Genomic DNA, 21,717 nt, shown 5'->3' with positions numbered 1-21,717 from the left:
AGATAGTGCGTATATGTAATCGCCATTTAATATTGTGCTTACAATCAAAAAATGATTGATAACCTGAAATTTTAGAGGTTTTTCGCTCATATAGTAGGAATTTTATGAACTTTTCTTTCCCTCAAGAACTTGCAGGGATCTATTCTTTAGAATTTTTATAAATTAAACTCAAAAGCTAATATAATTAGTGGGAGTATTTGGAGTTGTGCAGGTGTGACAAGCCCCCTTGTGTCCGCCCTGACTATGATACATACCCCAAATCCGACTCATTGAACGCTACAACCCGGCAAGCTTTAAATTTTTTTTTTCTGGCTTGGGTTAGTCCACAAAAGCAAGCTTTTAATTAGTTAGATTAACCTTTAGCATTTTAAATTAGGAGGTTAAGCAGTCAATTTTTATGAACTAATTAATGTATACATGCTGGTGTGTTTGAGGAGGTAAGTATATTTATAATATAGTTAATTGTTCAGCTCAAAACACTTATACAATTATTTTCTATCGATTGAGAGGAGAAAAATATATTTTAATTCATTTAATTGTTATTCTTATTTTTTTGTTTTCATAACATAAAAAGTACTCTTTTCGAATAATTAAGGAAAAAACTGCTGTTTTAGCATTTATGAGGGCAAATGAACTCTGTATGAATCCATATAATAATCTTTGTCATACATTAGAAGCATTTATGCAACCTAAACCCGTTTCAATGCATTAACAACCTCATTATATTTTAGTATGTTATTTTTTATTAAGGAGAATTCGATAGGGAATATTGAGGAAAGGGAGAGGGAAACATCCAACCAACGATTGAATGGAGAGAAGAGAAAGCGAGAAAAAATTGCCAAACGGCACAATCTAAAATATCATGGAAGCCGGCCAGGAGCACACGAAAACGAACAAAACCGGAAAACAACACAAGATATACCACCTAAAGCACTCCAAAACCTGCAACAACAAACCCCAAAACGAAACTACAGCCAGGCTCTAAAACAACCAACCACCCCTTTGAAAAGGCCCACCACAGCAGCAGAGACAACATCAAAAATAAAACCAGACCCAGATGCGCGCGTACACTCAAGCAACAGCAACATAACAAACAACAATCTCAAAAGAGACCTACCAACGAGACCAACATAACGAGCGCTCGATGAAAGAACACCAAAAGGACCGAACCAACACAAAACACATCAAACCAAACCAGCACTAGATATACAACCCAAACCTCAACAAAAAACGAAATTGAAACACACCACACAACCGGACATCACCTAACCCATTAACAAGCAGAAGCGGACCTCCGGAGAAGTTGGAATTCCTTAGCTTCCCTTTCATCGTAATCGATTCCCAACCCCTTACCTGCCATAAAAGTTAATTCGAACTCATCCTTAGTTGCTCCATTCGGATCACGAGACTGAAGCTCAGAAGAATTCATGCATTCATCACCCCGAATTGTCCCTATTACTCCTACTGACCTCTCTAGGTTGAAAATCCACCATCAAATTAATCCCTGCTTTGCGATGCTCTGATATTGTTTCTGGAATCAAGGACTATGGTTCATTAAAAACACTCATTCCTTCATAAAAAACAACATCTTTAGCTTGATGGAAAAGAAAGAGAAATAAGGCCCATTGAATCCTCTATGATTGAATCCAAGCCTTAAGTTGAATTTGAAACAATATATCATTGGACTCCTCTTCTGATTCACTTTCCAGTATATAAGCCATCTTCGGAACCTGTGAGTGTTGGTCGATCTTCATTTACACGCTCAATATCTATCCCAAGCTAAATAATCAGACAGATTTTGTCATTTGAATTAATTGGCTGATACACTCCACCCACCCCGGAGTTAAATAATCCTTTTCTTTGTTGGGCTCCTCCACATCATCATGTTTTTCCTTTCCCACGTCATTAAAGTTTTTGTTCATTCCATCATCTTTTTCTCGAGTAACGAATATTCAAGATAACCACATATTCGTTGTTTCGCTTAAATATTTGTGGTTGAATAAAAAATCATAATTAATTACAAAGTGTGGGTTTACAATACTATAATATGTAATCATAATTATCAGTGTGTACGGTATATATTACTACTAGTAATTTCATTCCTAATTGACAATTACATATTCTACAGAATAATACTATTTTCTTTCACGGTAACTCACAAACAGGCCAAAGTGCATAGATATTAAACAATTAATTACATGGATTAAACCAATACATCTTGTGAAATAATTAATCATTCGTACAGTTATTAAGACCGATTTTATGTGTTTGTAAAACTATTAGGGGAGAAATCATTTTTACATCTTTTCATACGTGCACACATAAGTATATACGTAGATTATATTATATATAATAACAGCGTAATTGGTACAGGTTCAAAAACAAATATGTTCAAAATTATTCGATACATTTGAGTTCCACACAACGCTTGTGAGAATCCAAGTGAACGCCTCCTATACAAGTCTTGAAAAATGAAGAATTTTCAATATATGCATACATTTATATAATTATATATATACTTATAAAATTGTTACTCCATATCTGTAAATATGGATATAATATGGCATGTAAGTCTTCCCAAGCTTCCCGAGAAGGACACTACTAGTCAACTATGAAGTCGTCGTACGAGTGGGCCTTCAATTGCCCTCCACCTTTTTCTCTCTCTCTCTCTCCAAACTTCTATTAATCGAGCACAACCACCCACTTCCCATTTCCACATCCACCAAAACCAACTAGCTAGCCAGGGACAAACATGGCGTTCTCCAACGACGGCAGCGGCGGTGGCCGTTGGGTTAACACGAACAGCCTCGCCGTACAAGTGGTGATGGGGCGGTGGTTCATGGTGTTCGCCTCCTTCTTAATCATGTCGGCTGCCGGCGCCACCTACATGTTTGGACTCTACTCCGACAACATCAAGGATTCCCTTGGCTATGACCAAACCACCCTCAATTTGCTCAGCTTTTTCAAGGACTTGGGTGCAAACGTCGGTGTTTTGTCCGGCTTAATCAACGAGGTCACGCCTCCGTGGGTGGTTCTTTCTCTGGGCGCGGTGCTCAATTTCTTCGGGTAAGGAAGCAAGGCTCGATTTTTGGAATTTCAGAAGTAGAATTTTCACACACACACGTACACACGTGTGTTAGCTAAATTAAACTAGACATAGGTTTACAGTCACATGACTGAAAACCCAACTACTACATATTTCTTAAGAATAAAATCTTTGAACCTTGACTACAGAGAACAACGAGTCTATGGGTACCAATCTGCACCGATATTGGTGCATAGGGTCCATTCCCAGCTCCATACAAATGATTCGAACCATTTATTAGATTTAAAATGTTTTTTTTGAGAAATATTTCATAAAAAGATCAGCTCAATCTCAATAAAATGCAAGTGCGTTGAATCAAATAACCGACTCTCATCTCTTATGATTAACTTTTCCCTTGTCTGAATGGACCACCAATTCTACCAATCAGTTGCCACAACATACTTTTTCCTTCTTTATCAGAAAAAAATCCTTGGTACATGCATGTTTTGTTTTCATGGTCGCCATATATATATTGCTGATATCTACCATTTTTATTATTATCAGAACATAAAAACAAGTTAGTTACAACTCACGTTTATTTCAAAATCCAACCAGGTACTTCATGATTTGGCTTGCCGTCACGAAGAAAATATCCACACCCCAAGTGTGGCAAATGTGCCTATACATATGCATAGGAGCAAATTCCCAAGCCTTCGCCAACACTGGTGCTCTAGTCACGTGCGTCAAGAACTTCCCAGAGAGCCGCGGGGTCGTTCTGGGGCTCTTGAAGGGTTTCGTTGGACTCAGTGGAGCCATCATAACCCAGCTCTACCACGCTGTCTACGATGACGACCCCAAGTCCCTCATCCTCCTCATCGCCTGGCTCCCGGCGGTGATCTCCTTTGCTTTCCTCCGTACAATTCGAATCATGAAAGTGATCCGACAACCCAACGAGCTCAAAGTGTTTTACAATTTCCTATACATATCACTTGGACTTGCTGGATTTCTCATGATTATAATTATAGTACAGAACCAGGAAAATTTTACTCAGGCAGAGTATGGAATAAGCGCGGCGGCAGTGTTCATATTGCTCTTTCTGCCGCTGGGGATTGTGATTAAAGAGGAATCTGATATTCGGAAGGGGAAGAAATTACAAGCGATAACTGGATCAGCAAATCAGTTGAAAATCTTAACTGAGAAGCCGAATGGAGAAATGGCGGCTCAACCGTATCCGTCGTCATCTGCCACCAATGGTGCGGCAATCACTGAAGTAGGAGGTATATATTGCGAAACAGTTTCCTCTATTCTGTTGAAAATGATCCGCAACGAATATTATTAGATGTGCTATATAACTGTTAATTAGCAGCATATTTTTACAAAACAAATTGATTTTTAATGTACGGTCATAACATATACTCCATTAATTGGTGCATGAATCCAATTTCTTCTCATTATTTTTTTTAATTTTTGATTTTCCTTTTTAGCTCCTGAAATATTTTACTGTGTGTTTACAGCTCAAGCACTTCCCACCTCACAAAAGCAACGAGAAGCAGACTCCTGCTTCCAAAACGTGTTCCGCCCACCAAACAGGGGCGACGACTACACCATCCTCCAAGCCCTCTTCAGCATCGACATGCTAATCCTCTTCTTCACAACCATCTGCGGCGTCGGCGGCACCCTCACCGCCATCGACAACCTCGGCCAGATCGGCAGGTCCCTCGACTACCCTAAAAAATCCATCTCCACCTTCATCTCCCTCGTATCCATCTGGAACTACCTCGGCCGCGTCTTTTCCGGTTTCGCCTCCGAAATCTTCCTCACCAAATACAAATTCCCCCGCCCCTTATTCCTCACCCTCATCCTCCTCTTGTCTTGCATCGGCCACCTCTTAATCGCCTTCGACATCCCCAACGGCCTCTACATTGCCTCAATCATCATTGGATTCTCCTTTGGTGCCCAATGGCCGCTCCTTTTCGCAATCATATCGGAGATATTCGGACTCAAGTATTACTCGACCCTGTACAATTTTGGAGCGGTGGCAAGCCCGATTGGAGGGTATATACTGAATGTTAGAGTTACAGGCTTTCTGTACGATAGAGAGGGTAGGAGACAACTGGTGGCATCGGGGGCTGATAGGAAGGTAGGGGAGGACTTGAACTGCAATGGGGTGCATTGTTTCAAGTTAGCTTTTATTATTATCACGGCGGTGACAGTTTTGGGGGCCCTTGTCTCGGTAATTTTGGTGGTTAGGACTAGGAAGTTTTATAGGAGTGATATTTATAAAAAGTTTAGGGACGAGGCACGGGCGGCAGAGATGGAGATGGCGTTGGATGGAGGTGGCGGGGAAGTGGTGACGGTGGCAGGCGGAGCTGGTGGCGGAACGGCGGGGGAGAGGAAAGGGGGGTAATGGAGATTGGTGGGTGGAATGTTACGGCCATATAATAAAGGGGTAGGTTGATTAATTAGCTAGAGGTACACAGAATGAAGAGGCTAAAGTTGAGTTGATAAACAGACCATGACTTTGGAATGGCATTTAGTGATGGAATGATGTCTTTCTTTCGCTGGCTTGATGGATGGCTCATCTCTCCCTTTAGTAATTGTCTCATGTCTCTAAAATGCATACGAACGCAAGATTTATACAGAAATTTCATTCAGATCGATGACCATGGCAGTAATTGTTTTGTAATTCTTGTCTCGAATTGAAATTGTGGATATATTTGTAAGTTGTACGTGTGACATTAAACGACATATAACTCGAGTTGGGAAAAGAATAGTCAGCATCCTATACTTGCTTTTCACTAGCTTTTTAGTGCATTACCAATGCTATTGTGTCTTAAATTTGTTCAAAAAACAGAACCAATGACGAACCATAAATGGAATAAAATGAAATGAGCGAAGTGGTTTCGTTTTTAGAAAGGTAAAAAAAACACTTCGTCACTAAATAAATTCTAGGGTAAACTTCACTTACACCCCTTGAGGTTTTTCTTAATAACAAAAACCCCCCTCATGTATGAGAAATAACAATCAACACCATGTGATTTCTATGTACATTTCATTGACACCCCCATGCGATAATTGCTTGTCCAAACACTTGGTGGAAGGAGTCGAAATCAACTTATATCTAAGAACTCACCCTTTTTGATAATAAAAGGTAATTAAAACTATCAAAAAATCTCACTTATTTTGAATAAAAATGACTTTTTTCTTCCATTGGAGGAGTTGTTTTGATAAAAAAATAATTAAATTTTTTAAGAAGTATTTGTTTTTTACTACTCAAAAGAACCGATTTTTGGTCAGAGATGATAAATTTATTACTTTTGGGTAAAAAAAAAAATGAGAATATAAAGCTTATTATTATTAGTCCATTATTCACTTTATACTTAAAAGGATGAATTCGTTTGGCTAATTCTATCACCTGTTTAGTCGGGCGGGTGTTGGATGAGTGTCGAGAAATAAACATTGAAATGACAAGGGATTTTTCATCATTTATCATACAAGAGGGGAATATCTGTCATAAAGGTAAACCTCAAGGAGTGTCGGTTGAATCTATCCCTAAATATTCAAATATCTTTTTTTTGAATAGAATATTCAAATATCTGGATTATCTGGAAAGTTCGCTTTATGTTATTACCACTAAAATGTTTTTGTGGTTGTCATCTTGTCTATTTTGCAATAAAGTCACCTCAGAAAGTCCAAGCAAATTAAAATAAAGAAAAACGTCTAAAAAAAAGCTTCAGTTCGATCGACTTCAAAAAGCTAAACAACTTAACTAACTTATATAGCTTGGCTTTATTGAAAAATACTTAAATTGTATTCACAAAATTAGATATATACACATATTCACGAAATTAAATAAGACACAATAAATTTATAAAATACTCAATGGATCTGTCCCAAAGATGGTCCGTTTCTCAAACCAATATTGCTTTTTTAGTACAATTTTTTTTGTTACACTCTTTGTTGCAGTTCAATAAGAAAAACAAGCATGGACACCGAACTCGATATCATATGAGTCAAGTGGATCGACTCTCTCCTATGAGATGCACCTATGTATGCATCTTTCAAGTTTGAAGGACCTCGAACATCAATAAATACATACAGTAAATTGGATTTATTACCAGTTTATTGCAATTTTTGTTTTTCCTTTGTATTTTTTGTTCTATATATGCTTCCTAAATAGATTGATTGGTAGCTAATTTGATGTGTTCTTAGCTTGCTTATCTGCATGTTTCTTTGTAATGATGATTGTACATTTGTGTGCAATTTGAGACCAATAATTTAGGAACATCTGTCTTTTTCTCGCCTACATTAATAGGCATTTCAATACCGATTGGTTTGCCTCATGGGTGGTTTGTATGCATGTAGGTCTGGTGATGCTGATTGATGAAACATATCAAGTACTACTTGAATCATTGGAATGGAGTGCTGCTATATGAGGACGGAACTCCGAAGCTTTCGAAGATCAGCAGTTGAGAGTAACATATATCTTTATGAAAAAGATAAAACAAACATGTTGTTTTGGTTCAGTGCAATATTTTCCTTATCTCACCGTCGTTGTCTATTGTAAAATATTTTCCTGGACGGATTGGGTTGGACGCGGTGAAAATTCTATTTCACCGGATCGATTCTTTGGGGTGAAGTACTGAATTTAACTTAGTCGCGCTCCTCTCTCTCACTGAGTTTTGGCGCTTAGGGTTTTTCTGGGGGAGGGGCGGCTCCTCCCCCCCTCTCCTCCTTCCTTTCCTTTTATCTCTCTCTCTCTCTCTCTCTCTCTCTCTCTCTCTCTCTCTCTCTCTCTCTCTCTCTCTCTCTCTCTCCAGATCTATCCTCCTTGATTTCGGCGAGCCCTAAAGTACATCAATGGAGCCGATTGCCTTTAGAGCAGTTCGCTTGATCTTTTTCGCTTGTGCATGTGCCCTTTGACCGATCTTTCTCACTGTGTGCTCTTCTTTTCAATCGTCCTGCTGTTCCATCGACGTTATCAGGCCGACCTCGTACTTGTCGTTTTGGGTATCGCATAGGTTTGCGCTCTGACGAGGGCGTAGTTTCTGGGATGGAGGTAGCAGTTGGTGGTGTTGTGCATGTGATGGGGATGTGGCTGCTGTGGTGATCAAGGTTCTGTTCTGTGGTCTTTGCTGTGTCTCAGCAATCCTTGTGGTAGCGTTGGTCTTGATTGGCATTTTTGGGCGATTGGACTTAGGGGTGTCGAACTGTTGTTTGTTTGCAGGTTTTGCTTTAGTTTTTGTTTGCTGTTTTTTGTTGGTTTTTTTCCCCTGCGTGAGACTTTCTCTCACTTCTTGTGGGTGTTTTTGTGGTGGGTTTTCTATGTCGTCTTGATGGCTTTTCGTGATCGGAGATAAGTCTTGTTTGTGTGAAGTCCTGAATGTTCGTTTGCAAGCTTAGGTTTCCTTTGTAGTTACTTTCCTCCCTCCTTAGGGGTGGCTACCGGTTCTCGATGTATGGTTTTCGTATCAATGAAAGCACCTCTAAATTTTGACAAAAAAAGAAGTACTAAATCTAGCCAATCGCCTATAACTCAATCCTCTAGGGTCTTTTGACTAAATAAGTCAATTGGCTTCTTCTTTCTTTTCTTTTTTTTGTCTTTATTCAAATTTTTTTTTCTTTTTTGCATTTGTTAGTTTCGTGTTAAATTATTATGGATTATTGGTTCAACTTGACGACAGAAATCGAAAAAGTAAAATATTATGGTCCAAACCTTAAATTTTGTGAATAAAACTGAAAAATCTAGCTTTGCAGTTGATTTTTGTCTTTATTTAATAAATTTAAGGTTTGGATAATAATTTTTTACTTTTTCAAGTCCTCTTGTTGACTCGAACAAATAATCTACAAAAATTTAATGCGAAATTAACAAATGCGAAAAAAATTAAAATAAAAACCAAAAAACATAAATCAATTAACTTATTTAGCCAAAAGCCCCTGAAATGTGGTCTAAGTGTGACCCCTCCACTTTTTTCCATATTAGGTTTGGAGGGAGGAAGACAAAAGAAGTCGTTTTAAATTTTTAATCATTTCATTTTTTCTTTTTCTTCCTCAGATCCATGTTCGTCGGCAACTAGAAAAAACCAACCTATGAAAGATGAATTGGTTAAAAGATATGCTCTCAATCCGCCCAATGCGACCCTTGCACATAGTATTAGCAATTACATGAGGAGGGTTTATTCAAGGAGGTTTCATTTGATGTGTTCCCCTTTCCAACTTTTAAATTCTATTGGTCCTAACTTTACACCCTCTTTGATTGCTTGCTAGTGCTAGGTATGGCATTGAGTTAGTTATAATTTTCATGAGGATCATGTTTGCGATAATTGCACCCACCGGTTTGTAGCAGTGTTGCAAATAAAATGAGCCGTTTGTGAACTGTTCGAGGCTTGACTCGGTAAAGGCTCGTTCGAGTTCGATTGGTTTACTAAATGAACCAAACTTGAGTCTCAATTTTAAGCTCGTTTCATAAATGAGTCGAACATGAACGTAGTTGTATTCGCTCGATTAGGCTCGCGAACCTAGAGTATATCTATATCATGGGAGTTTTATATAATGATATAGTGAAAATTTTAGAATTTGTACAAGTCTAAACGTTTACAATTACTAAAAATTTACTTATGTATATGTTTTTATCATTTTATATGTATATGAACGTATTTATGTACATACTAAAAATTTTATTTGCAGCTTTAGACCTGTATGAGAGTATAAATATATGATATTATTGGGTCGTTAAGGCTTGTTCGACTCAAACCTAGACAAACTTGGTTCGAGTTCGGTTCGTCATAATTTTCCTTAAGTTTGGCTTGAGCTCAAGTTTGCTAAAAAACTAAATGAATGAATCTAAACATTCTATTATTATTCGGCTCATTTACGGCCCTAGTTTGTAAGTAAAACATATTTGTTAGACAGTCGATCTCACAAAATATGAGATACTGCGAAATCTAAATTCACGGCATATTTTTTGTTTTCGGTATTTTTTTACTAAAATTTACTCTTTATGTATTTTTTTAGTTTTTTGTCGTAATTTTTGGCCTTATTTTTTGATGTCAAAGACCAGAAGCTACGTGCAAATTCTCATTGGATCTCGGTTCCATAAGCCTTAGGGTTAGAAGTTCCTTGCTTTCCTTGGCTCAATCAATTAGGTTAATCCTTCCCAACTTGCATTCTCTTCCTAGTGCTTTTGGGGTTAATCATTCATTTGGTATTTCTTCATCTTTAATAAACAATTTTTCTTTATTTTTGGTCATAATCTTTTACTTTATGGATTTCTCTCGTCACACTACTACAATAATAGATATGCATCACACTAAGGAGATTCACAAAGATCACGGTTTTTAGTGAAAGCGTGATAAAAAGTAGTGCTTAAATTTTTTTTATCTCAGTTTAAGTCCAAAGCTGAGATAAAAAGTGAGTTTTAGCGCGAAATAAAAGATCTCACTCGTGCAGCGAGGTAAAAGAAAAACAACCTCACCCTTGTGGAGTGATAAAAGATTTTAGTGCGAAAAAAATTGAGATAAAAGATCTCGCTCTTGTCACGAGATAAAAGAGAAAAGACCTCACCCTTGTGGCATGATAAAAAAGAGAAATGACCTCACCCTTGTGGTGTGATAAAAGATTTTAGGGCGGAAAAGAATGAGATAAAAGATCTCGTTCTTGTGGTGAGATAAAAAAGAAATGATATCACCCTTGTAGCGTGATAAAAAAACTTTAGCGCGAAAAAAAGTGAGATAAATGATCTCACTTTTGCAGTGAGATAAAAAGCCTACCTATTTAAGCGCGCAGTCTGAATTTTCACGTGGACGGACTGGTACCCATTTAGGCAGACTTTGAAAAGTTATGTGAGAAAAACGATGTCATTTAAGAACTTTAAAATGTTTTTCTTTTCTGTTTTACAAAAGGTAAGAAGATAAGCCCTAATTATACTCATCCCAAAAAATCTATACATTTCATCTTCATCTTCACGCCCAAAGAGAGAGAGAGAGAGAGAGAGAGAAGACAAATCCCATAATTGGGTTCCATTAGTGCATAATTGTTTCTTCGACGACGGACGGACTGTTCCACTAATATTCGATTTTCACCTGGGCGAGCCGTAATCTTTATGGTTTATTGTAGTAGTGAAATTTAGTTATTTCGGATGTCTTTTAAGTATACGTTTGACACATTAGGTAAACTTTTTTTTTCTCCCCAAAAAAATCTTTTGGTGACCAACAACTAATTTTGATTGGCAAAAGATCTGTTGTCGTATTTTAAATTTTTTTTAAACAATGTTTATATAAGTATTTTTATATATTTTAATATCATGATAATTGCATTTCAAAAAATTCAACAAATTTTAAGGGGAAAAAGAAAGTTTTCACACTTTAGGAAATAAGTATAAATATTTTTGTTTTCCTAATGTATCAGAAGTTCTTAGCTAGCTTAGTGGTAAGGGATTGGGAAATCAACTAAGGGTGCATGGGTTCGAAACTTGGTAATGACAAGAAAAGATGGTCTAGTAGAAAAGATCACGCGTAATGGTTTTTCATCTCAGTTTATGGTGGTGTGATCATTTTGAACTTTCAATCACGGTTATAAATTGTATCTAAAGTGACATACAATCACACCTAGAAAAGAGAAATGATCATGCTCAAGAGAAAACAATCACAGCTTATAACCGTGATAAAAGAGAAACAATCACGCCTTTTAGCCGTAATTGTTTCTCTCTTTCAATCATGGTTTATAACCGTGATAAAAGAGAGTGACTTACAATCACACCCAGATCCATCACGGTAGCATGAGCGTGATGAAAAACTTACAATCACGGCCAATTGCTTTGATCTTTATGGTTTATTGTAGTAGTGTCAAGACGGATGATTCATCCAAAAAATACAACATGATTTAACAAAAATTCAAAAAAGACGAACAAAAATACCAAAAATATAGCATGAACTCACCCTATTGAAACTTTTTATTACTGTATTAGTATTCCTCCCGTTATTAATTAATCCTGAAAATAACTGACTACCCATCATCCTTTAAAGTTTAAACTTCAATTCGAATGCAGTTCGGGTTTTTCAAAATAATCACCCTTACAAGGCAGAATACGTACAGTTTTGTTCTAAAGTCATGAGAAGACCAGATCTCCTGTCCGAGTGAAATCCGGACAGGGGCCTGTTTCACTGTTCGGAGTCGTTGATCTCGCAAATCAACGGCTGAGATCTGCCGAACACTTTCTGATCCAAAACGACGTCGTTTTGGCTCGACAGATCTCAATCGTTGATTTGCAAAATCAACGGCTCCGAGCAGTGGGACAGGCCCCTGTCCGGATTTCACTCGGACAGGGGATCCTCGGCGAGTCATGAGGGTACCAGTCATGCTTTGGAAAAGAGTATAAAAAAGCAGAACTTTCTTCTCATTGAATAGTAGTAGTAGTAGTAAAATTTAGAACAATGGTCGACTCGACCCTCGTACGTGTTAGACAAAAATAGTTTTGTTTGACTTGTCAAGTCTCTATATATCCATTTACATCTCTATGATCTACGAGAAAGGATATCCACGCAGATTGAAAATCTGTACCAGCAAGTATAGATTTGATTTGGACCCATTTCGGATCCTAAGAAAATGATCTAAACTGTTCATGTTGTTTAAAATATAATTTATAGGGTCTCTATAAAAAATCAATTCAATTGAATCTCGATAAAGGCATTTATGATACATCTAACTTTGCTTTAAAATTCAGGTTTGAATTCTGTGAAAAAGTTGGATGTTTCATAAACACCCTTACCGTTATTTTATTGAGCTGATTTTTTATAAGGACCTTAAACATAATATTTTCTTATGACCCGAAATGGGTCCAAATCGAATCTGTACTTGAAGGTACAGATTTTCAATCTGTGTGAATAGCAAAGCTCATGGTTTACTACCCATTGGAACTAGAAAGATTGGTCAACGAATTATGATCAGTTGAACCTAAGAGACTGAAAATCCAAAATGATCATGATGATTGAGCTAGTAGAATGGAGACCAAAGCTTGACGATGCATCGGAAAATTAAGTTAGTTCCATCTCCCAGAATTCATTTACGGTTGAAAATTCAATCTGGCTGTAACGGATGATAACCTTTTAAGTACTATGCAATTTACCTAGTTCCTCGTGGTATAAGAAGAAAGATTTGGGGTACTTAATGAGGCTTTTTTTCATTTTGTCAAGTTTGGTTTTTTAAACTAATCTGTGACCCCTTTTGCTCAAGTCTCGTTGGAACTAACTGTAATTTTTGTATTCCTAATCGTTTTTCTATATTTGCCAAGGTAGAAAGAGGGATGCCCTCTAATCGCGTTAATTTCTTTGTTGTGGTGCATGTTAAGGAAGAAAGCATGGCGCAGGGGCTTCCTTTTGTGTTTATTGAGTAAAATGATTATTTGATTATAGTACCTTTTTGAATATTGAATATTGGTTATTGAAAATTAATTAGGCCCTTCAAGCATGTCAAGTCATCATTTCCAACTTCTACAGTTGATAATTCAAATTTGGTGTCAATTGTGTACACTCTGTTTGGATATCACTACAAGAAAATGCACTAGGCGAATAATTCCGCCGACGGAAGGCTATCTTCTATCTTCGTTAAATGTACGCTTTTAGCTAGTGACTAAAAGTTGTACACGTCGGTAAAACACCCAAAATAGAGATACTTTTCGCAACGGAAACTACTTTCTTTGGCAAAAACCTGACACCATCCCCCCATTGGAGGAAAACATTTTCGACGCAAACTTTAATTTAGCGACTCGTTACGCATTGGTTAAACTGAAATCTTTGTCGACGCAAACTTTAATGCCCCTGCACCCAAATCAAGCATGCATGCCTTTCGTTTTTTTATTTATTGGGCTCTACTGATTTTAAGGCCATACAAAATCTAATGTTGAATAAAACTCTATATATAACATTGCCAATAAATCAAACTAAAACAGCTCAACACGAAAAGAAAAAAAAAATTGAACAGAAAAGGAGGGAAAAAAAGAAGAAGGTAAGCTGTCGGCGCAATGTAATTGAATACTACTTGAACGGACGGAAAAACGTATAAACTGGTTTGTAATTGAATCTATGAAGAGTAGACATTTTATAGAGAAATTTCACAGAACTCTGAGAAGTACATGGTAAAACTCACTCATACAACCCGACTCTATGTGGGCCTTTTCCACTGGGCTTCCGTAGGGCTATGAGGCCATGCTGTATTAGTTTTGTCTTTTGGGCCCTGAGTCCATTATTTATCGAGGCCTGAGTTCTTTTTTTAGGCAAAGGAGTAGTTAGAGCATCTCCAACCTTCACCGATTCCACACACCCCCCAAGATTTGAGTCAAATTTGGGATAAAAATCCATTTTGGATAGGTACATTTCCAATCATCAAATTCAAATTTTACCCAAATATATATTTTTTTAATTTTTTAATGGCCAAAATGGTAAATAGAGCCAATCAAAACATATCACATACCACCACTTTCTCTTTCTACATCTTCTTTGTCTGCACCTCCAGCAATGATCGGCATCCAGCTTTAATCAACACAAAACTTCTATGAACAAAGATAGCACAAATCTCCGACAAACATAGCTCCGGCAACGCAAAGATTAGACGACAAATCCAGCGAAGAAAGCTTCAACGGTCAACAACTTAGCGACTCCGGCAAAGGTCGACCGGCTCCGACGAAATACAGAAGCTCCAGCCATCTCTCTCTCTCTCTCTAACTAGCCGTTGCAAAAAATGGGTCAAGGCAAAAGTTGTCTTAGATTTGAGAGAAAAAATGGATAAAACCTAAAATAGGAAAGGGTTTGGGTAAAGGATTGGAGAAGAATTTTTGTGGTTTTTACCCAAATTTTAAATTTGAATCTTAAAATGGGTTAAGGCTGAAGATTCCCTTAGTTTATTAGATTAGTCTATGAATGTCGATATATTGTTTAAGATCAACACGAATTCAAAACAGCAAACCACAAATAAGTGTTTGATGTCTGCTGTACGAACTGCCCATTAATCTCTAGGGACTCCGTTACAATTGTACAGAAAACTGGAGATGATGAGAAAATAATCTTTCTCATAACTTTTTGGTGTTCCATTAACAAGAAAGTCATAGACCAGGACTTCAACTTTTCAATTGGAAAAAATCAAGCCACCAACTCCAGATTTTGGAAAAATTTCAACTATGTTGAGTGACATTTGCTCCATAGGTAAGGAGTCCTCAACACTTTGTAACATAGTTCAACAAGGTTTTAGAATCAGAGTTTGCTCAGGGGCTTCAACAAGGTTTTGGGGCCAGATTTGGATTCGGGAAGTACCACTTAAACAAGAATTTCCTAGGCTGTTCCTATTATCATTACAGAAAAATTCCTTGATAAAAGACATGCTACAAGAGGGAGAAGAACCTATCTGGAATCTCCTTTTCAAAAGACATTTGCGTGTGTGGCAAGAAGAGCAAAAACAGAGGCTTCTTCAGAAACTTCAAGATGCCAGATGGATAGGTCCAGAGATGATATTATGGAATGGAGGTGGAATGCTAACAAAATTTTCTCAGTAAGCTCAGCTTTTGCAGAAAGGGAAAACCAAATGCAAAATCAAAATGAGTGGCTCAGTGTGATTTGGAGGAACTTTTGTCCCCCCAAAATTGAAGTTTTTGTTTGGCAGGCCGTCCAAAATAGAATAGCAACAAGATCCATTTTGTGCAGTAGAGGAATCCTTGCTTCAAGTAATGATCTGTGCCCTTTTTGCTCTCTGCATATTGAGTCACCAGTGCATTTGCTCTTGTTTTGCAAATTTTCGTGGCAGGTTTGGTCCTCAATCATTAGGTGGTGGGACACAACATGGGTTTGTCCTTGTTCTTTAACTTTGCCCATGAATTGGTGGTTTTCTCACAGATTTTAGAATTTAGAAAAGTTCTGCTAGGAGAAATGTTTTTTTTTTTGCAGTCTTGTGGACCCTTTGAAAAGCAATGAATGATTTTATTTTTAACAATGTCTCAAAAGATGTGGAAGAGCTAAGTGACTTGGTCAAGACTAGAATGAGTTTTTAGATAAAAGGAAAGTTTGACATCAAGAATTATTCCATTGCGGATTTCAAGAGGAGCTTGGATGGAATCAGGAAGATCAAAATTTAGTATATGGATATGATATTGTGATTGTATTTTTTGGGGTATGTCTAATACTTTATTGGATGTCTTTCTTTTTGTTTCTTCCTCCGGGATTGTGGTATGCACATGATAGTATTAGGACATAGGTGTCAACCTTGTTGGGATGTATGTTTTTAGAGTGCTGCATTCTTATTCTTTCCCTTGATCGATGTACCCTTTCGGATCATTTTACAATCACACATTCCTGTGGGGTCCATACAGTTAGTGGTAAACCCCACAGGAATGTGTCATTGTAAAGTGGTTCGGGGTACCACGTGACGGTACTACAAGACTATTGTATAATTTCACTATTCTTTCTTATCCTATTTCCCCTATAATGTTTTGTTCAAGTAAAATTATTTGTGAACCAAACAATAAAAAAATACTTTATGGGGAAATTATTTGTTTCAAAATTATTTTACAAATTAAATTCGATCTCATAATTCTCATTCTATGGTAGTTGGTATTATATTTTAATTTCCTCTCCTGATGAAATATACTCCCAAATGTTCATTGACAGCTCAAATACTACGGTAGATTTGGGTTTAAAAGTTTAATACTCCCTCCGTCTCTTTTTAAGTGTCCTGCTTCGTAACTCCAACTTATTAAAAAGACATCATCATTATACCTTTCACATCAACTTTTTTCTCCACTTTCCCTACTTACCCATCATCATCACACTTTTACTCACTTACTTTTCAAAATGGAATATACTTTTAGGGACAAAATAGACAATGCACAAACTTTTACCCACTAACTTTACAAAATGGACACTTATTAAGGGACAGCCCAAAATGGAATACTGGACACAAAATAAGGGACGGAGGGAGTAGTAATTTATTTTTTTGTTTTTATTCATAAAAAAATTGCATTTGTTAATTTTGTGTTAAGCTTTTGTGACTTATTGATTCATCTCGATTTTTGTAAAAAAGACAAAAATAAGTAAAAATAATTATCGTCTTTTTGACTTATTTTTGTCTTTATTCAAAAAATTATGAGTTTCAATCAAATTTTTTTACTTTTCTAATTTTTCTTTTCAAAACAAATCAATAAGTTATAAAAATTTGAGGCAAAACAATAATGTGTTTCGTCCACCAACCAAGGTGACGACTACACCATCCTCCAAGCCCTTTTTAGCATCGACATGCTCATCCTCTTCTTCGCAACCATATGCGACATCGGCGGGCACCCTCACCGCCATCGACAACCTCGGCCAGATCGACACCTCCCTTGCCTACCCCACTAAATCCATCTCCACCTTCGTCTCCCTCATATCTATCTGGAACTATCTCGGTCGTGTCACCGCCGGATTCGCCTCCGAAATAGTGCTCGCGAAATACAAATTCCCCCACCCTTTATTCCTCGCCCTCATCATCCTCAGCTCCCGCAATGGCCTCTACCAGGCCTCAATCATCATCGGATTCTCCTTCGGCACCCAATGGCCGCTCCCCTTTGCAATCATATCCGAAATATTCGGACTCGAGTATTAATCAACCCTGTACAACTTCGGTTCGGTGGCAAGCCCAATTGGGTTGTATATACTGAATGTTAGGGTTACAGGCCACCTATACGATAGAGAGGCTGAGAGACAATTGTCGGAAACGGTGGCTGTTAGGAAGGCAGGGGAGGAGTTGAACTGCAATGCTTTCGGGCAGGGACGGAACCAAGATCTTGTAAACACGGGGGCTAACCTATGAACACGATTTTAAAATTTGAAAGTTCGGGAATCTAATAGTTTGTTTGGTTTAAATTTTAAGGGATGTTTTTTTGGATAGTAAGTAGAGAGAGATAGAAAAAGAAATGAGATCAATAATTGAAGGAAAAACTTATGAGAGACCGTGCACAGAGAGAGAAATTGAGTTTTGGGACAAAAAACGAACACATTTTTATGTCTAAATAATATCCAATACAAAATACAATACCTAGATGTTCTTACCAAACCAATATATATATATATATATATATATATATATAATAAAAAAAACCCGAAACCTCACGGGGGCCTTGGCTCCCATATGTCCACACCTCCCTCCGTCTCTGCTTTCGGGGCCCTTGTTTCGGTAATTTTGGTGGTCAGGACTAGGAAGTTTTATAGAAGCGATATTTATATGAAGTTTATGGCTTGTTTGGATGGGGTATTGTAAATGGGTGTTGGATGGGGTATTGTGAAGGGGTTTTGTCCTTGGCCCTCTTCGACAGCACCAGCTAAGACCGGCTGAGGGGTCTCAGCGATGGGTAGAGTTGGACCTGTGGAATCCCCTCTAATTCGCCTCCATTTCGGATGATTGTACCCCTCGTAATTCCTTTTTTTCACTCCAAGGTACAACCAAATATCTGAGGGCTAACCAACAAGAGCCCTAAAATCAAAAATTAATTATGACCCTTTAGGATAAAATGATCAGAGAAATATGATCTTTGTACCGGTTTAAACAGATTAAAAATTAGAGAACTTAATTTTTTAATATATAAACTGTAGGTTGAAAAATTAAGTGTTTTAAATTTTAATCCGTTTGAATGAGTGGGAAGATTTTATTTTTCTAATCAATAATTCTAAAGGGTCATAATTAAATTTAGACTCTAGGACTCTCGTTAATTAGCCTTAAGAAAGTTGTACAAGAGCTAACCAACGAGAGTCCTAGAGTCTAAATTTAATTATGACCCTTTAGAATTAAATGATTAGAAAAATAAAATCTCCCCACCCATTCAAACGGATTGAAATTTGGAATACTTAATTTTTCAACATACAGTTTATATATTAAAAAATTAAGTGCTCTAATTTTCAATCCGTTTGAACCGATACGAAGATCCTAATCCTCTGATCATTTTATCCTAAAGGGTTATAATTAATTTTTGGCTTTAGGGCTCTCGTTGGTTAGCGCTAAAATATTTGGTTGTACGACTTTCTTAGGGCTAACCAACGAGAGTTCTAGAGTCAAAATTTAATTATGACCCTTTAGAATTAAATGATCAAAAAAATAAAATCTTCCCACCCATTTAAAAGGATTGAAATTTGGAACACTTAATTTTTTTTGCTCAGCTTTCCCCCAAATCACGCTTTGCACTTTTTTTCTTTTTTTTGTCCCTTGCAACTCAAAAAAACAAGTATTTATTCTAATTATAATAAAACTAACAAATTTTGTCATAAAACACTGCATAAGGGCAAAAAAATCATGGGCGCCGCTATTCGTAGCCCTTTATTTTCTCCCGTAGCCCACAACATTTCGGTAAATGGTTGTTGAAAGTCATACATAACATTTCGGTAAATTGCTGTTGAAAACAAGATTATATTTCGGTAACTACATGTCGAAAATATGTTCAACTTTCGGTAAACAACTGCCGAACATACATTTTCGGTAAACATCTGTTGAAAAAAATATTATATTTCGGTAATTGGATGCTGAAAATATATCTTAATTTTGGTAACTAACTGTCGAGTATAATTGAAAATTTTTAACGGGTTATGGGAGTAAATAGAGGGCTGCGAATAGCAGCGCCCAAAATCATTTAACAGCTTTTTACATTAATACCCCTTCCTTATACCCCCAATTAATCCTTCATCCAAACCAAATACTATTTTATCCCCTCTTTCTAATACCTCATCCAAACCAAGTACTATTTAATACTCCCTTCATAAACATCACATCAATGTAGGCCATCTCTTATTAACCAATACCCTCTACTATCCAATCCCCCCTTCTTACATAATACCTCCAAACCTAATCCCGCATCCAAACGAGTCCTTAAGGAGGAGACTAAGGCGGCCGAGATAGACATGGCATTGGATGGACGTGGCAGAGGAGTGGCGGCGGTGGCAGCAGGAAGTGGTGACGAAGCAGCGGGGTAGAGAAAAAGGTGGTACTTCGTGGTAATTTTGGAATGCCAAGTGATTGTAATTTGGTCCTTCGTAGTTTGTGGCCTATGTTGATTTTTGCCGGCTTGTTAGTGATTGGGTACCTTCAGTATGCTGTGGTCTCTTTTTTTGCTGGCTAGCTTTTTTAACAAAAGTGCTACACACACAACGGTTGTATAAAACACAACACACAACCAATATTTAGCCGTCCATTGCTGTAATAAATTGTTAGGATTCACTCAAACTCTTTCTCATAAAAGTTAGACTTTTTCTTGAAAAAGTTTGTTTAAAATCTAGACCATCCAAATACATATGGACGGTCAGAATTACCCACACAACCAACACAACGGTTGTGCAAGTAGCATTTTTGCTTTTTTAATGGCCCATCTCCGCTTAGTTGTTTTTGAAATTGTGTACTAGTGGTGTGGCTCCGTGTTCTACGCACGTCAATGTGTGTTCGGTGCTCGTTCTTTATTAATGACAATATAAAAGAAATTATATAGATTTTAACATTCGTAATAAAATTGGAATGATACATAAGAATTACGTACGTACATAGCAGGTATTGATGAGTAAGTAAGAACGATAGCTAATATTAGACCATATATATACAGTTAGTTGGTATAATACATATTGTTTGTCTTATCTACGCACAGATTCAAACGCAGTAGCCAAGTTTAAGCTCTCTCTCTCTCTCTCTCTCTCTCTCTCTCTCTCTCTCTCAGATTCCTATTTCATGTCCATTCACAATCACTAATTAATGAAGCTCACTACCTCATGAACCGTACCAACACCTCGATTGCTCATATCTACCGCTCAGCAAACCAGTGTGCGGACCACCTTGTGCAAGTTGAGGCTGAACAAAACGAAGACTTGGTAGTTGAAACTCACATACCTATTTTAATTAGAGAGTTTGTTATTAGAGATAGCCTTCAGTTAAGACAGGTCTAGTTTGGTGTTCAAGATGGGACTAGCTTTTGCTGCTGGTTTGTATGGTAATAAGTATGCTATTATTTACTCTCGCGTGATGTGGAACTCTGTTTCTTAGTGTTTTATGAATTTCCGTTTGATCGGATAAAAAAAAAAAAAAACAACAATCACCTTACCCCTTCAAAATAGGACACAAAATATAAATGGAAGATATATAGAAGATTTGTGAAGATCACTTGTCATGCACTTAATAATTGTCTTTTTCCAAACTCTCCTAAGGACTCAACTAGCTAGTCGTTAACTATGAAGTAAAGGTTGAAGCTTGTCTGCTGCTTTTGTTTATGCTGGTTTTTGCAGTTTGTTTGTTTTTTTTTTGATAGGCACTGGTTTTTGCAGTTTTGGTCAAATCCCCAGTTGTTAGCCTAGTTTTTGTAGCTTTGATTTAATACGTTTGTGCCTATGGTTTTACTTTGTCTCCTAGCTAGGTTGGCTTCTACCCAACTTTTTCTTGACCCTTTCAGGGTGGTAATGGTGGCCTATGATGTCCCAAGTCCTTGTTGCTAAGCAGGTTGAGGCCCTGGCTGTAATGTCGTCGTACTCACTTTCTTTAATCTTCATACGACCTGTTCATTAATTATTAAAAAATTCTTCTTTTGCTTAGTAAGAGAACAAAACTATCAAGTCATTTAATAAGTGACCTTCCCAAACTCCAACACTCTCTCTCTCTCTCACACACACACACACTTATATAAGCATAAGCATCCACTTTGCAGCTCCATTCAT

The 21,717-nt window shown here is 37.2% G+C and overlaps 1 protein-coding gene across 1 annotated transcript; it reads left to right on the top strand.

The window, feature by feature from the left end:
• The first annotated feature begins 2,616 nt into the window (after window positions 1-2,616).
• LOC131319329 (protein NUCLEAR FUSION DEFECTIVE 4-like) lies at window positions 2,617-5,793 on the top strand. The gene is made up of 3 exons (XM_058349537.1): window positions 2,617-3,066; window positions 3,641-4,302; window positions 4,540-5,793. The coding sequence occupies exons 1-3, from the start codon at window positions 2,753-2,755 to the stop codon at window positions 5,430-5,432; spliced, it is 1,869 nt and encodes a 622-aa protein (XP_058205520.1). The 5' UTR covers window positions 2,617-2,752; the 3' UTR covers window positions 5,433-5,793.
• Window positions 5,794-21,717: the final 15,924 nt, after the last annotated feature.

The sequence above is a fragment of the Rhododendron vialii genome, chromosome 3a (genome assembly GCF_030253575.1).
Source record: "Rhododendron vialii isolate Sample 1 chromosome 3a, ASM3025357v1".
In the NCBI taxonomy this organism is placed as follows: Eukaryota; Viridiplantae; Streptophyta; class Magnoliopsida; order Ericales; family Ericaceae; genus Rhododendron; species Rhododendron vialii.
This window is presented reverse-complemented; position numbering and strand designations above follow the sequence as displayed.